This window comes from Sorex fumeus, unplaced genomic scaffold (assembly GCF_029834395.1).
Source record: "Sorex fumeus unplaced genomic scaffold, SorFum_2.1 ptg000030l, whole genome shotgun sequence".
NCBI classification, from domain to species: Eukaryota; Metazoa; Chordata; class Mammalia; order Eulipotyphla; family Soricidae; genus Sorex; species Sorex fumeus.
The window spans coordinates 20585435-20600380 of NW_026606087.1; the positions used below are offsets into that span (position 1 = coordinate 20585435).

Consider the following 14946-nt stretch of genomic DNA (forward strand, 5'->3'; position numbering starts at 1 on the left):
AAATATGATGTTGTCTTTACTTTGGTTGAGTTATTTTTGTAGTGCTTGGATGGCTGGTGACTAATGAGTTAATTTATAATAAAGGGGTCTTGCCTTGGTTCTCTCCAGTCACCAGTTGGAATCTCTGTGGTTAGCGAAAAATTATCCCCCATTCCATCACTAGTGTTGTTACCATCAAAAAGATATGTAAGTTTATTTGTTGTCCAACTGCTGTTACTAATGAAAAATGACTTTCATTTTTCTCAGTATGTTTTTAGGCTTGATTTCTTTGTAATTGCTCCTTTGGCAATGTCACCTGTATACAGCTGTTAAAAATTTTGGGGAAAACCCAATTAAGTGATGATTTTCAGGAATATTTATTAATAATGTTTAATCTGTGGACCTAGTACAGGCCTCTAGTTTCTGGTTATGTGATAATGTTAAAATTGGTCTTCAGTAGGCCAGGGAGATAGCTCAAAGGGCTCAAGTGCATAGTTTGCATGCTGAGTCCCAGGTTCAAGCCCTGGCACCTCATGGTCCCCGACCACCACTGGGAGTGACCTCCAAACAATAAACTGGGAGTAGTCCCTGAGCATCACTGGGTATGGCCCCAAAACAAAACAAAAATTGGTCTGCAGTAAAATAATTTTTCTGTATGCGTGGACAGTTTTGGTGAAAGTTAACAGCAAACTTTTTTATCGTTCCTTCAGTAGTGGTTTGCTATTCCTACACAAGTACCACGTCAACCCCAACCTCTACCCCTGTTCCAAGTGGCAGCATAGCAACGGTTAAGTCTCCAAGACCTGCCAGTCCTGCCTCCAATGTAGTTGTCTTACCAAGTGGAAGTACTGTTTATGTCAAAAGTAAGTGATATTCTCAGTGTTTTCAGGGCCATCTTGGCTAAATGCTGAAGTTTTTTGGCTCTGATTAGATTTGCCTCACCTGATTAAATCATTGGTTCACTGGCTATTAGTAGTGGTTAGCTTTTGAAGGTTCTAAAGAAATCCTTTCTTTACATGTGATTAGGTATATATTGCTTTTTAATCAGTTCTGGGGTTTGAGAAATTACTTCTTTTTTTCCCCTGGGAAATTTTCCTTGAACAGTACTGTCCTTCAAATTTTCACTTATTTTATCATGTATTAGAAATGTGAACAGAAATGGAAGGAATTGTGCTTATTTTGATTTATTCGCTGCTTCCTCTACTAATTGTAATCTTATGAATGTTTTCTTAAATATTTTACACAGTATATCTTCTGTTAGATTCAGTGAAGCGTTCTTAGTAGTTCATCTTCTGTATACCTAGTTGACTAACTTTTTGAAGTTTATTTGCAGTTCTTAACCTCTGATTCTACACTGTGAAATCTACTCTTTTTTTTTTTTTTTTGAAAAGCAGTGTAGCATTCAATGATCCTTCTTTTAGGTGACTTCAAGCTACCAGAACAGGCCCCTCCCACTTTCTTAATCTTCTCAGCTCTTCTGCTGAAGAATTTGTCTTTCACGATGACAGGCTGCTTCGGGAGCTTTCCCTTCCCGAGAACTTTGTAGTAGCCTGATCGCACCACATCAATGATAGGAGCTGCTCCAGTCTTGTTTTTGGCAGCATTAACCCGTGTCTGCTCACTGACCAAGGTTCACAGTTTGTCAAGATTGATAGTTGGGCTGAAGCTTTAAGTGATAATGTCTCAATACCCACTTTCCCAAAGTAACCTGGATGGTATTTGTCAAAGTTGATCCTGTGGTGATGCATGCCACCAGTGTTATCCTGACCTCCAGGGTGCTTCCGGTGCTTGCCGATGCAGCCGTGGCCGTGGCTCATGTGGCCCCTGATTTTTCGGGTCTTCCTCAGTCTTGACGGCATGTTGGCCGGCGAGACGAAAAAGCATGTGAAATCTACTCTTGGTGTCCAGTTCAGTTTCTTTTCTTTGTTTTTTTTTTTTAGGTCTAATATGACTGTATTGTTTTGCTTTTGATATCAGCTAGAGAATATTAATATTTGATTTTTAATATTTTTCAGTACAGTTATAAACTTGTTATCTTTGCAACCTTAGTGATGGAGTTTGTTGTTTTAGACAAGGATGATTTTCGGTCATCAGTCTTATTTAAATTAGAATCTAAATTAGGATCTAAAAGCTGAATATGTGAGGGAGATATATTTTATTCTCAATTCCATGAGTCATGCTGTATACTTTTAAAATCTCTGCTCTGTAGAAATTTCCTGTTTTGCTAAGTTTTATGCTTGTCACTTCATTTTTAAAAAGCTGATTCAAATAGATCAGAAAATGGATACATAAAGAAAAAAACTAAGACTCTGCAACTAATTTCTACCTGATTCCTATAGATTCGGCTAGGTGGTCTTTTAAAGTAACTAAAAGAGATTCATTTACTGACTTATAAAAAACATTGAAAGTGAGCCTGAAGTATTACATAATGGTTTGAAGTATAGGAAATTTGTTGCTTTACTCTCAGAAGTTACACATACAACATTAGTTTGGGTTATAATCGTTCATTCCCCTAACTTTGTACATGAAGCGCTTGGTACCAGAGGACAAACACAGTAAGAAGACAGTAATTATTGCCCTTGGGAAACAGCCTTAATAACGGGAGACTGTAGCTTAGAGCTACAGTCTCATTGTCATGGGGTAAGTGATACTGAAGAGAATGAACACAGTGTTTAATAAGCTCAGAGGAGGTATGAATTATCTTTGCTTAGAGGATGAAGGAAACCTTTATTGAAGAGGTAGAATCTTTCAGGATGATAATTGCAGAATAACGAAGTAGTTTTTAATGGGAGGAAGTATTCCTCAAAGAATAACAGTACGTGGGGAGTCCGGATGGATAGAATGTGATTAATGACTCTGGAGAACAGGGAATAGACCTGTATGAGGCATACAGGGTTGGATGGAACAGTGTATTGTATACCTGTGTGATACGGGATAATGACGTAATGCTGCCTCGCATAGGGAGCTAACTACGAAAAGATGTGAGGCAGGGTATTGGCATGACTATATGTGTGTGATTTTATAACTGATTATTGGGTGGTGGGTAAAATAGAAATGGAAAGATTAGACGTATGGATGCCTTTTAAGAAGTTGTTACTGAAAAAGAGGCAGGAGGTAAGAAGGCATGACTGGCTGTTACGTTAATGAAAGAAAAGAAGGCATTAAGAGATAACTTCTGAAGATAGGATTGGTGTAGGCTGAGGTGCAATGTGGCTGATGACACAAAGATTTTTAAAATAAGGTAGCAAATGCAAGGTTAGAGTGGTATAAATATAGCAATATTGTCATTGGTTTTCAGGTGTTAGCTGTTCAGATGAAGATGAAAAACCCAGAAAACGAAGGAGAACAAACTCTTCTAGTTCCTCCCCTGTTGTCTTAAAGGAAGTTCCAAAGGCTGTTGTTCCCGTCTCAAAGACGATCACTGTGCCTGTGAGTGGCAGTCCCAAGATGAGCAACATCATGCAGAGTATTGCCAACTCCTTACCACCCCACATGTCTCCTGTGAAAATAACCTTCACCAAACCATCAACACAGACAACAAACACAACAACACAGAAGGTATGTGATAGAGGGAGTCCCTGCCTGCCACTTGCTGTTTTTTTTCTCGTTTAATCATTATGATTCAGATCTAATAAAAATGTAGTGAGTGCTTACTATGTGCTTGGCATAATGCTGGGAATGTTCACATCTCTTCAACTGTACACAGAAAACTTTGGGAATAACTATTATTTTGCCTTTAGTAGGTGAGGCTCAGAAGCCTTGCCTTTCAAAAGAACACAGATCTACTTCTCAGACTTTTGTTCTATGTTATAATTGGGGAGAAATTGTAAATATAAAATAAACGTTAAACCTCTATTTAGATAAGTTTACTCAGTTTTTACTTTGCTATAGTAATTTTCTATTGTTTCACAGAAGAAATGGAAGGATATGGTTCACTGAATAATTGTCTTAATTTTTTTCTAATTTGTATCCTGGCATTAATTCATCTTTAAACTTTTCTTTCAGTATGTTCAAATCAACAGCATTCTGTCAATTTTATGTTATTAGAATCCTCTAACTCCCAGTACTAATCTGTGTGCTGGTGGCAATCAAAACTTGTTGCATATCTGTGTTTTTTTGATCTCATTGTCATCATTTTGATCTTCCAACTTCTTGATTTTATTTACTCATTTGCTGGAGCACATTCTCTACTAGCTTCTTGGGGGAAGGGTAGGTAAAAAAACTACATTTTTTGATGGGCTATGTTCCCGTTTTCGTTTAAATAAAATATTCTAGGTTAGAAGTCATTGTCCCTGGAAATTTTAAGGTACTGAGTTTCTGAGTTCCAGTATTGCATTTGAGAAGCTGAGTGCCATATTCACTTCAGATGCTGTTTTCTTTTTGAGAACTGTTAGTAACTCTCAGAATTCTGAAATGTCAAGGTAATTTTCCTTGCTGAGTGGGGAGTCTTGATTTTATCCGTTAAATTGCATATTTGATGACCCCTTTCATTCTACTGTCATTTCTTTCAATTCTGAAAAATTTCTTGAATTATTTGACTTTTTTCTGTCTTGCCTTTTGGAATCACCTATTATTCAGGTTATTGATTTTGGTTTTTGAACCTTTTATTATATCCATTTTTTAAATTTGTGTTTTCTTTTTTCTATAGTGTTTATTTATTTATTTTGGTTTTTGAGGAACACCTGTGGTGCTCAGCATTTACTCCTGGCTTTGGTGCTCAGGGATCACTCCTGAAGGGTCTGGGAGACATATGGAGTGACGGGAATCAAACCTGGTTGGCCACATGCTAGGCAGTTCCCCTTTTCACTGTATTCTCTATCTGTCCCCATATAACGTAATATTTAAAATTCTGAATTTTGAAAATAGGCTCTGTGGATTCCCACCCTAGTTTTTCCAGTTACTGTGTGACTATAGGAAAGATAAATTCTGTACATGGGGGCTGGAGCGATAGTGTAGTGATTAGGGCGTTTGCCTTGCACACAGCCGACCCGGGTTCCATTCCCAGCATCCCACATGGTCCCCCGAGCACCACCAGGAGTAATTCCTGAGTGCATGAGCCAGGCATCCCGTGCGGTCCCCTGAGCACTGCCAGAAGTAATTTCTGAGCATCACTGGGTGTGATCCAAAAAGCCCAAAAAAAAAAAAATTCTGGACAGGAACTTTCTCATTTGGAAAATAGAGAAAGTGTATCTATTTTACACTGAATATAAATAAGCAAAATTAGAATAAAGCCTAGTACATAGTAAATATAAAAATAATTTTTTTCTCTACTACTATAGAATTAGTTTTGATCTTAAATTTTTAGACACTTTCTTATTTCTACTTTCTTATTCTCTAAAGTTTTCTTTAAAATAGCACCCTGCTTTTTTTTATATATATAAAATCATGTTTTCCTGATATTTATGATTTATTTTTAAATGGTTTCTTTTGTTCCTGTGAGTTCTTTGGAAGCTCTTTGTTTATGTCTCCTTCATTTCGGTGTTTCCTTAAAATGCCTTCTGTCTGCTTATATATGAAAATGGCCACTAAAAGGCTGACAGAAAGCTCTCTGTGCATTGGGTCATGTTGATTGGTGACTTTCTGTGGTTGACCTGACTGGATTGTTTGGTTGAGAGACACACACTACCCATCCTCCTCTACGTTTAGGAGTTGTCACATGCAGTAGAACTCTCTGAGAAGAATCTCTATCCTTTGCCTAAGAACTTATTTTCCCAGTACTTTAGAAATAAGTTGAGGGGGAGGACTGGATAGTCTCACCATTCAGTTTATCAACTTTCCTTAATCTCTCTGTTTTCAGAGTAGCATTCAGAATTCTCAATCTGATATCATCAGATTCCTTTCGATTCAGTTTCTCTCAGAGATTAAATTTGAAGTCATCCTTCATGGGGGAAGATAATGAGAGTCTGAATAGTTCTTAAATGGTTTTCCTTTCTCTTGTCCTACTTTGACTCTCACTTCACAAGTATTTAGTTCTCTGAATTACTTTTCCCTTGGATTTTTTCTCTCTGGGGCTCTCTGATGGTCGTGTTTTCTGTTCTTTTTTGCCATCTGTGTTTTTACTTTCTTGACTGTGCTGGTTGATTACTACTGTCTGTTTTCCAGTTTCCTAAAACTTTAATTTGTATTCTTCTTATTTTGAATTTAAGAATTTTTATACTTCTTTCCCTTTAAAATAATCCCAACTCCCCATACAAATTTGGATTTGGGGGCAGGAGTAGAGGTAAATTCTTGTATTAAAGATCCTTGTTTAACATTAAGTCTTCAGGCCCATAATTTTTGTTTTTTTTTTGTCTTGGGGGCTGTTATCCAGTGGAACTTGGGGGCTTCTCCTGGCTTAGTGCTCAGGGATTGAACCCAGGGCTTCTGTAGGCAAAATATGTGCTCCAGCACGCCATGATAATTTTTATTTAAAGAACTTTTATTTAAAGAAATTCCTTGGGTTTCTTGGAAAGATCTTATTACATAATGAAATAAAAGCTACTGTTCTCTTTATTATCAAGTGATCATAGTTGATGTAAGACTATTTTGTAAATCTGTTTTTGTTCTGGGGAGGGCCCTTATGGTATAGTGTTACAATCAAAAACGGGTCCCCCCCCCCCCCAGTCAATGAGGTCTCTGTTGGAACTATAATTCTTCAGAGTGTAGTGGAGATAGATTTGTTTTTCTCTTTACCCATCTGTGGGCTAACAGTTTTGCCAACCTTTTTTCCCCCTTTATTTTGTTTTGGGGCCGTATCTCCTGTATTCAGGATTTACTCCTGGTTTTGTGCATAGTTATAAATCCTGGTGGCATTCCAGGAACTGTATATGCTGCCCAGGATTTGAACTGGGCGTGGCTGTTTGCAAAGCAAGCATCTTAAATCTTGTACCATCTCTCCAGCCCAGAAATGCCAATCTGAAAAGATTATTGTGAGGATTAAATGAGATTGAATATTTTCAAATAAGGTCTGGAAGAAAATAATAATAATAAATCTAGCTGCCTTACCTGTGTTGCAAACCTTAATGCCAAAAAAGAAAGAGAAAGAAGAAAAGTGTCTATTGTAGAGGCAGACTGGGATGGGGCAAGGGTTGGGGGTGGGGGTGGGAGGGAAACTGGGGACATTGGTGGTGGGAAATCTACACTGGTAGTGGGATAGGTGTTGAAACATTGTGTGACTGAAGCCCAGTCGTAAACAACTCTGTATCTCGTGGTGATTTAATTAAGTATATATATTATAACCCCATTTGCATTGGGAAAGCAGTGCTGTATTCATTTGTTACTGAAAGTGAGCTTTTTCAAATAAATGAATTGAACATATAATTGTAACTCACCCTTTGGGTGCCTTTTTAAGTGTTTAACTGAACATAGTTTTGACTTTTGTTTATCGGTTTTGGGGCCACATCTGATGGTGCTCAGGGATCACTCCTAGTAATCTCAGGGGACCAGATGTGGTGCCTGGGATCAAACCTGGGTCAGCTGTGTATAAGGCAAGTGCCTGGCCACAGGTTTTGCATTTGTATTTGGTGACTTCAAGATAATCTTTCTGAATAATACTTAATTTTGGGGGGATTGGGTATATACCCATCCAGCTTTGCTCATGGCTTAATCCTGACTCTGTGCTCAGGGTTTATTGCTAATGATCCTCAAGGTATCATATGAGGTGCCAGGGATTGAATTTGTATCAGACATGTGACAGCAAGCACCTTATCTGTAGTACTCTCTTCGAATAATACACACCCTCTGAATAGTACATTTTCCTGAAAGGAGAGGTTGGTTTGACATTCAAGTTCTACTTCAGAGTTGCGCCTGGTGGTGTTCATGGAAACACATGGTGCCATGGGTTGAATCTGGGGCTCTCATATGTAAAGAAGGTGCTTGGTCCTTTGAGTTATCTCCTCAGCCCTTGAATAATGCTTTTCATACATCATAAGATAGGTCTAACACATATATTTCATGCCAGAGAGCTAGTACACTAGGTAAGACGCTTACTTTGCATGTGGATACTCAGGTCTGATCCCTGGCATCAACATACAGTTCCCAAAGCACAACCAGGAGTAATCTCTGAGAACAGAGCCAGGATTAAGTCCCGAGCACCATCAGTTATGTCCACTAAACTGGAAACAAAACAAACACCTCAAACCAACCGAACCAAAAAACAACAACAAAACAAAAAACCCTTATATTTTCACATAACATAGTTTGATTTTTTTTTTTTTGGCTAGTCATTTTATAGGTACTATCAGCATGCTGTGCTCTCTTAAGTTCTTTAAGTCTGCTTATTGTAATCTTTTTTTTTTTTTTTTGTGGGGAGGGGTGGGCACAGCTGTGCGCATGGCTTACTCTTGGCTCTGCACTCCGGGATCTCTCCATATGTGGTTCCCAGCAAGTGCCTTCTTTATCTGCTGCTCTATTGTCTAGCCCTCCTTGTAATTTTTTAGCTGCTTTCTCTGCAAGAGCTTACTTTATTAGTAACTTTTTCTCTTTTCCTTATTTCTCATCGACTCTTTTAATTTGATATTTGAGAAATATTGGAGCGATAGCACAGCGGTAGGGTGTTTGCCTTGCGTGCAACCAGCCTGGCCGAGCCGGGTTCGATTCTTCTGTTCCTCTTGGAGAACTCGGCAAGCTACCGAGAGTATTGCCCGCACGGCAAAGCCTGGCAAGCTACCCGTGACGTATTCGATATGCCAAACACAGTAACAACAAGTCTCACAATGGAGACATTACTGGGCCCGCTTGAGCAAAATCGATGAGCAACGGGAGGACAGTGTTTGTTGTTTGCATTGTAGCAAAGTTACGGTAAAAGAGTACCTACCTCTCATTCATCTCCTGTTTTATTTTTTTCTTATAACTCAATTAATACCACATTGCATATTTCTTTCTTCTTTCCCTCCTATACTGCCAACTTGCTAAGAGCAGAAATTTTGTCATTTTCATCTTTGTATTCCCTAGTGTTAAGAACAGTGGTTGGAATATAGTAAGGTGCTATTTAATATTTATTGAATGAATGAATCAATTAATAAAATTATTTGGTTCCAGTACTGACTTTGACATCTTCATAGACCGTACATTTCCAAATAAAACAGATTATAATAGAATTTATTTCCCAGAGTTAATCAGGATAATCAGAAGAGGTGATTTATGGAAAGTGTTTATTCCATGCGTATGATAAGTGCTCAAGAAATGTCACCTAACATTATCCTCTTTTCAAAATTTCTTACTAGATTTTTATAAAAATTCCTGGGGCCAGAGACTGAGTATAGAAGGCATGTGACTGACCCTGATTTAATCCCCAGCATCACATATGGTCCCCTGAGTACTGCTGGGTGTGGCCCCAGAAACGAAAAAAGAAAAAATGAACTGAAGTTGGTGGTCTCGTTTAATTCATTGGCTTTATCAATATTTTTGCTTTTTTCTTCTGCTTCACTTGCAGATAGATGGTTGAGGTTGTAAAGCTTGTCATTCTTGGTATGAGACTATATATTTTCATAGTCATGTATGAACCGTTTACCTTGAGATTGTAAGCGCAGAGCTTTAAATTTGTTCTTCTGTGTTTTAAAAAGCAGAAAGCAAAATTCACTTAAAATAAAAATAAAACTCATTTATTTCACAACTTTTATTATCTATGATGTTCTACATGTAAAATATACTAATCTTTTACTTAGTGTGTACTCAGCTTTATTGTTTTTTGGACCAGCTGAGTATGGGTAGGACCAATAGATAATTCTGTGGGATTTTTGTTTGCTTTTTATTTTCCATGTGCTGGGTAATTGAATTTTTCAGAAGATATCTGTAAGGCTGTTGCATTCAACTAGGGTTTCTCTAAATTCTTTGTAAGTCAACTTAATAATAACTATTTGAGGTAAAGTGATGTTTACATTAAGTGTGATTATTTATGAGTTAGTGCTGTTGATTCAAATTCAAGTAGGTCATATATTTTCAGGGTATAAAAATTTCCACCTGTGTTAATGTGGTGCCTTCATTTTACGTATAACATTGGTACAGCACTTATATAAACAGAGCAACAGAATATAGCTTTATGCTTCATGTGCTTGATTGATATTTTTCATTTTATCCTTAGGGTGCAAGTCCCAGCACTCTTAAGGCGTTTTTGTGAGTGCTAGAAGGTCAGTAATTTGAATTATGGCCTGAATAAACACTGTTTGGTTCACTTGGTTTTAAAATCCCTTTATTTGCCCTGTTGTAATAAGTTACTTTAAAGTACAAGTAAATTTTCTTCAAGGTGGATCTCTAATTATGGATAATCTTTTCAGATGAAAAGTCAAACTTGTGGACTGAAATTTCAAAAATATATCATTTGTATCTTAAGCCTAAGACATGCTTTTAAATACCCTGTCTTTATTTCACTGAAATTTTGTTGTCTGAATGTGAGACATCAATATGCACGCTTAATACTGAAATGGCAAATACTCAACACAGACTTCCCTTCTGTAACCCATGACAGACATGGTTTATTAACTGTGGGATACTTTCCTACCAAGCCTTAGTGAGTCCTCATCTGCACTGCAGAGTCCTTGTAAATACTGTGCTCCAGAAAGCTACTATTGTTAGTTTGGAATTGGCACATGAGAAACCTAACTACCAATCTAAGTGATTTGGCTATGGAATAGCTGTGAGTTCCTTGAAATCTCAAATATCAGAATTTGGAAAAAATGACTTTTTTTAAAATAAAATGAACTAAAATAGTGCACTAAAATATATTTATAGACTGGTTTCATTATAAAGGCTTTGTGGAAGCCTTTAAACATTTATTAAGTGGTAATAATCAGCTACTAATCAGTACCATTTATTGACCAACGTATATTGACCACCTGCTATGTGCCTAGCACTGTTAGATGCTTCACATCATTCTCATTTAATTCTTGTAATGGTTTGCAAGGTAGATATTATTATCCCCATTTTATAGATAAAAATAAATTCCTCGGAGGGATTTTAGTTTGTTTTGGGGCCTGCCATTAGTCAGTGGCAGAAACAGGATCTAAGCACTGTTTCATTTGCCTTCGATTTCTGGTCTTTTTACCTAATTGGTCTACTTGGTGTATATGGTGGTTGGTTTTCTTTTTCTTTTTCTCTTTCTTTTTTTCTCTCTCTCTCTTTCTTTCTCTCTCTCTTTCTTTCTTTTTTTCTTTCTTTCGTCAGTGCCATATAGATATTTCCTTTATCATAAATAGAAATCTGCTGTCAAGTCTATTGATGCATTTGCTGGTCAAGGCTTGTTTCTCCCTCTTGACTTCTCAAATAATTAAACTTCTTAAAGTCATGAACATGGTCTTACAGTTTCTAATTTTTTATAATACTGAAAATTTATTATAGCAGTGATATTGTCAAAACTTCTTTGAGACATAGGTACCGAATACAGGCATAGTCAATAAATTTTGACTAGCTTATTTAACTTCAGGCTTTTAGGATTGATGCAAAAGTAGAAAAAAAAATTTCTCCCCTAAATTTAGATTCTTTTCAAAATATATCCTGTTCTATGTAGGTATAGGTAATTTTGTTGAAAGAGGGGGGAAAAATACTCATCTCTTATTATACTCACCCCAGATCAAAATTACATCAGATTTAGAAATGATATTTTGTTTCCAGCTATAAAATGGGGATAATAGTATTTGTGGCATAGGATCGTTCAGAGAATCAAATTAGTGCGCATTCGCGTTAGGATTTGCTTCTGTCCTTTTCTTATTTCCATATACCGAGTCCTCTTATTTCTCAAAATAACCTGCATCTGATCTCTTCTTTTATTTCCCTACTAACACTCTAATCCAGGGCAGCGTTGTCATTTCTTACCTGTTTGCAGCAATAGTTTGTTTACTGCTCTCACTCTTTATAGTCACGCCTCTTACCACATAAGAAGCTAGAGTGATCTTTTAAAATGTAAGCCAGATTTTGTTCTTTCTCTAATTTTAATTCTCACATGACTTTCTACTTAATATAGAATCTAAAGTTTCTACTTTAGCTTACAGATTGGATTTGGCTTTGCTTTCTTTTATAATCCCCCTCTTTTTTCCTCTCTCTTTTTTTTTTTGTGGCTATCCTGGCTTTCGTATTAAAGATCTATCCCACCTTCGCTTCATCCTGCTCTCCTCTCTCTGAACTTCTTTGACCTTAATCTTCAGTTTTTTAGCCATACTGGCTAACGTGAAGGTTTCGTTCACTGTTTGGGGTGGGATTCCCCCCAACCGCCCCATTCTTTGTATCAACCTCTGAACAAATCCTTGTGGTTTTACTTTTGAATACGTTTAGTGCATTCTCTTTTTCCTGCCTACTGAATTTTTTTTTTGGTCACTATTGTCTCTGCTTGGTTTGCTGTGAGAGCTCTTCCTGTTTTACACTCTGGGCCCTGTTATGCTTTTCACCTACTTTGATAAAGTAATGCTTTTTAAAAAATATTTTATCTAGATTTCAGATTTATAGAAGAATGTTAGATTTATAAAAACAATTGATAGTATTACAGAGTTGATGAAATACTCTGTATTGAGTTTCCCCTTATTGACATTTTAACATTATTATTGACATTATTATTAAAAAATTTAAAAAAATACATGAATCAGTTAGTGAAGCAGTACTAATAACTAAAGTTCATGATATACTCTAACTTCTTCAGAATTTACTATTGTCTTTTCTGTTCTAGGATACCAGTTTATATTATTGTCATGTCTGATTATGCTCCCCTTGACCATGAAAGTTTCTCAGACTTTATTTGTCTTTGATGACCTTGCCAGTTCTGAGGAGAACTAACTAGTCATGTATTTTGTAGGATGTCCCACTATTGGAATTTGTCTGATGTTTTTCTCTTGGTTAAACTTGAGCTTTGAATTCCTGGAGGAATAGCAATGAAGCTTTGTGATAAATGGCATAGAGAGAAAGTGCCCTTTTCATCGTATTATAGCAAGGGTCGTATATACTATCAATATGATCTTATGTCTTCTAATCCTCCATTGCTCTGCTGAATCTGTCTCTTACAACCGTTATCATTGTAATCATGCTCGTTAGATCTTAGCAGTTCCTTGAACATACCAGGCTTGTTTCTACCTCAGAAGTAGACGCTTGTTTGTATTTGTTGCTCTTTGTGCCACTGGATGCTCTTGATCTCGGTAGCAACACCGTTCACACATCTACTTCTAGTTCCTGTTCAAGTTGTGTCTTGTCAGAGCTCTTCATTGAGTACTATATAAAAAAATCATTTAGTTTTCCCATTATCCTTTATTTCCTTCCTTGCTTTATTGTCTCTTCCATTTATCTTCACATGGTTTATTTTTTTTAATTTATTGTTTCTCTTTTCTGCTAGAAGATGACTCCTTGAAAATATGAACTCTGCTTTGTTCATAGATTCCCCAGCATCTAGAACCATGCCTGGCACATAGTAGATGCTCAACAAATATTTATAAATGATTAATTATCCATATTACTTTGTAGAAAAATCGTGCCATGTTATACTCCCTAGGCAGTATATTGAAATGCTTATTACTTCACTAAACCTTGTTCAGTGTTGAATAATATCTTTAAAGATAGTTGATTGGAAAATAATTTCTTTTACATTGGTTTTGATGATTACAAGTAAAAAAATGTTTACATGTATTCTCAGTTGTGTATTCCTCTTTGCAAATTGTTTTTTTCATGTTTTATAAGCTAATTTTGAATGATCTATGAAGTTGTTAGTCCTGAAATATCCCTGGCGAGTAGTTACATGTAAATAACCTATTTTTTCTTCCCTAGGTTATTATAGTGACCACATCACCAAGCTCAACCTTCGTGCCCAACATTCTCTCCAAATCCCATAACTATGCAGCAGTTACTAAGCTTGTACCAACATCAGTCATTGCTTCCACAACCCAGAAGCCACCAGTGGTTATAACTGCTTCACAGTCCTCTTTGGTCAGTAGTTGCAGCAGTGGCAGCAGCAGTTCTACACCATCACCTATTCCCAATACAGTTGCAGTCACAGCTGTCGTATCTTCCACACCATCCGTGGTCATGTCCACAGTAGCACAAGGTGAGTGGTGCAGTGATTCAGGTAATTCTGTTCCTGTAGTGAGTGGGAATTTTAAAGGAAACTTCTCTGTTTGTTTGTTTTTGCCTTGTGTCCACAGTTAAATGGTCTCCATAGTTAGATCAGTACCACTCTCTCCTCTATTTTGAGAAGGACACTAGTAGTTGGATTGCTCCTTTTGCTTTAATAAGCTTATCTCAGGGTTTCTGTTGGATAGTGCCTAGTCACAAGCAATTGCCAGTTACCAAATGTAGGCTAAATATTCTTAAAAAGAAATTTAAAATAAGATACACATGTGTTAGCGTGGTTAAATTTACTAATGAAAAGTTTAAAACGTTCTACTATAAGTTTTTTTTTTTTGGCTGCAATGTTCAGGGGTTACTCCTGGCTCTGCACTCAGGAATTACTCCTGGCGGTGCTCAGGGGACCATATGGGATGCCGCGGATCGAACCCGGGTCGACCGCATGCAAGGCAAACATGCTACCCTCTGCATTATCGCTCCAGCCCCACTATAAGTTCTTAATCTAAGAAACATTAAAACTTATAAGAGTAAGTTGTCTAATGATAAGAAGTAGAGGAAAGAGAATGATTTCAAGGACTTGCCATCTGCCCTTTTTACATTTCCTGTAAGTTTTTCTGTAGTGCTGAATGATGAGAGAGAGAGGTTGAACTGATGGACAGCTACTTAATAGCAGAAGGAGAAATATGGAAACTTTAGTTCTTGTTATTTTATATCAGTTTAGTGCTTATTCGTGTCCTTGTTTCTTCTATATTAGTGGCAAATAGAACGTGATCAGAAATACTCCCTTTATAGTTAAATCTTAAGATAGGACTAGGGGTGCTCGAAATGTGGCTCAGTGACAGAGCGCTTGCCTTGCATGTGTAAGCTTCTGACTTCAGTTTCTGACAGTGTGCATCCACGCACATACATATAAGATAGGGATCAGAGGAAAGAGTTTGTAGTATGTATTGTATA

General features: G+C 37.0%; 1 protein-coding gene and 1 pseudogene across 6 annotated transcripts in view; one reads left to right on the top strand and one right to left on the bottom strand.

Moving 5' to 3' along the window:
* The window catches only part of EMSY (EMSY transcriptional repressor, BRCA2 interacting), a 90395-nt gene that overhangs the window by 21477 nt on the left and 53972 nt on the right, over positions 1 to 14946 (top strand). For 5 of the 6 annotated variants that reach the window (XM_056115907.1, XM_056115908.1, XM_056115909.1 and 2 more), the window contains 3 exons: positions 690 to 842; positions 3278 to 3537; positions 13696 to 13972. In XM_056115907.1, the coding sequence (XP_055971882.1) occupies positions 690 to 842; positions 3278 to 3537; positions 13696 to 13972 (690 nt within the window). The remainder of the gene's footprint in view (positions 1 to 689; positions 843 to 3277; positions 3538 to 13695; positions 13973 to 14946) is intronic. The other variant, XM_056115906.1, reaches the window with a different exon arrangement.
* Positions 1303 to 1843, bottom strand: LOC130025376 (60S ribosomal protein L27a-like; annotated as a pseudogene).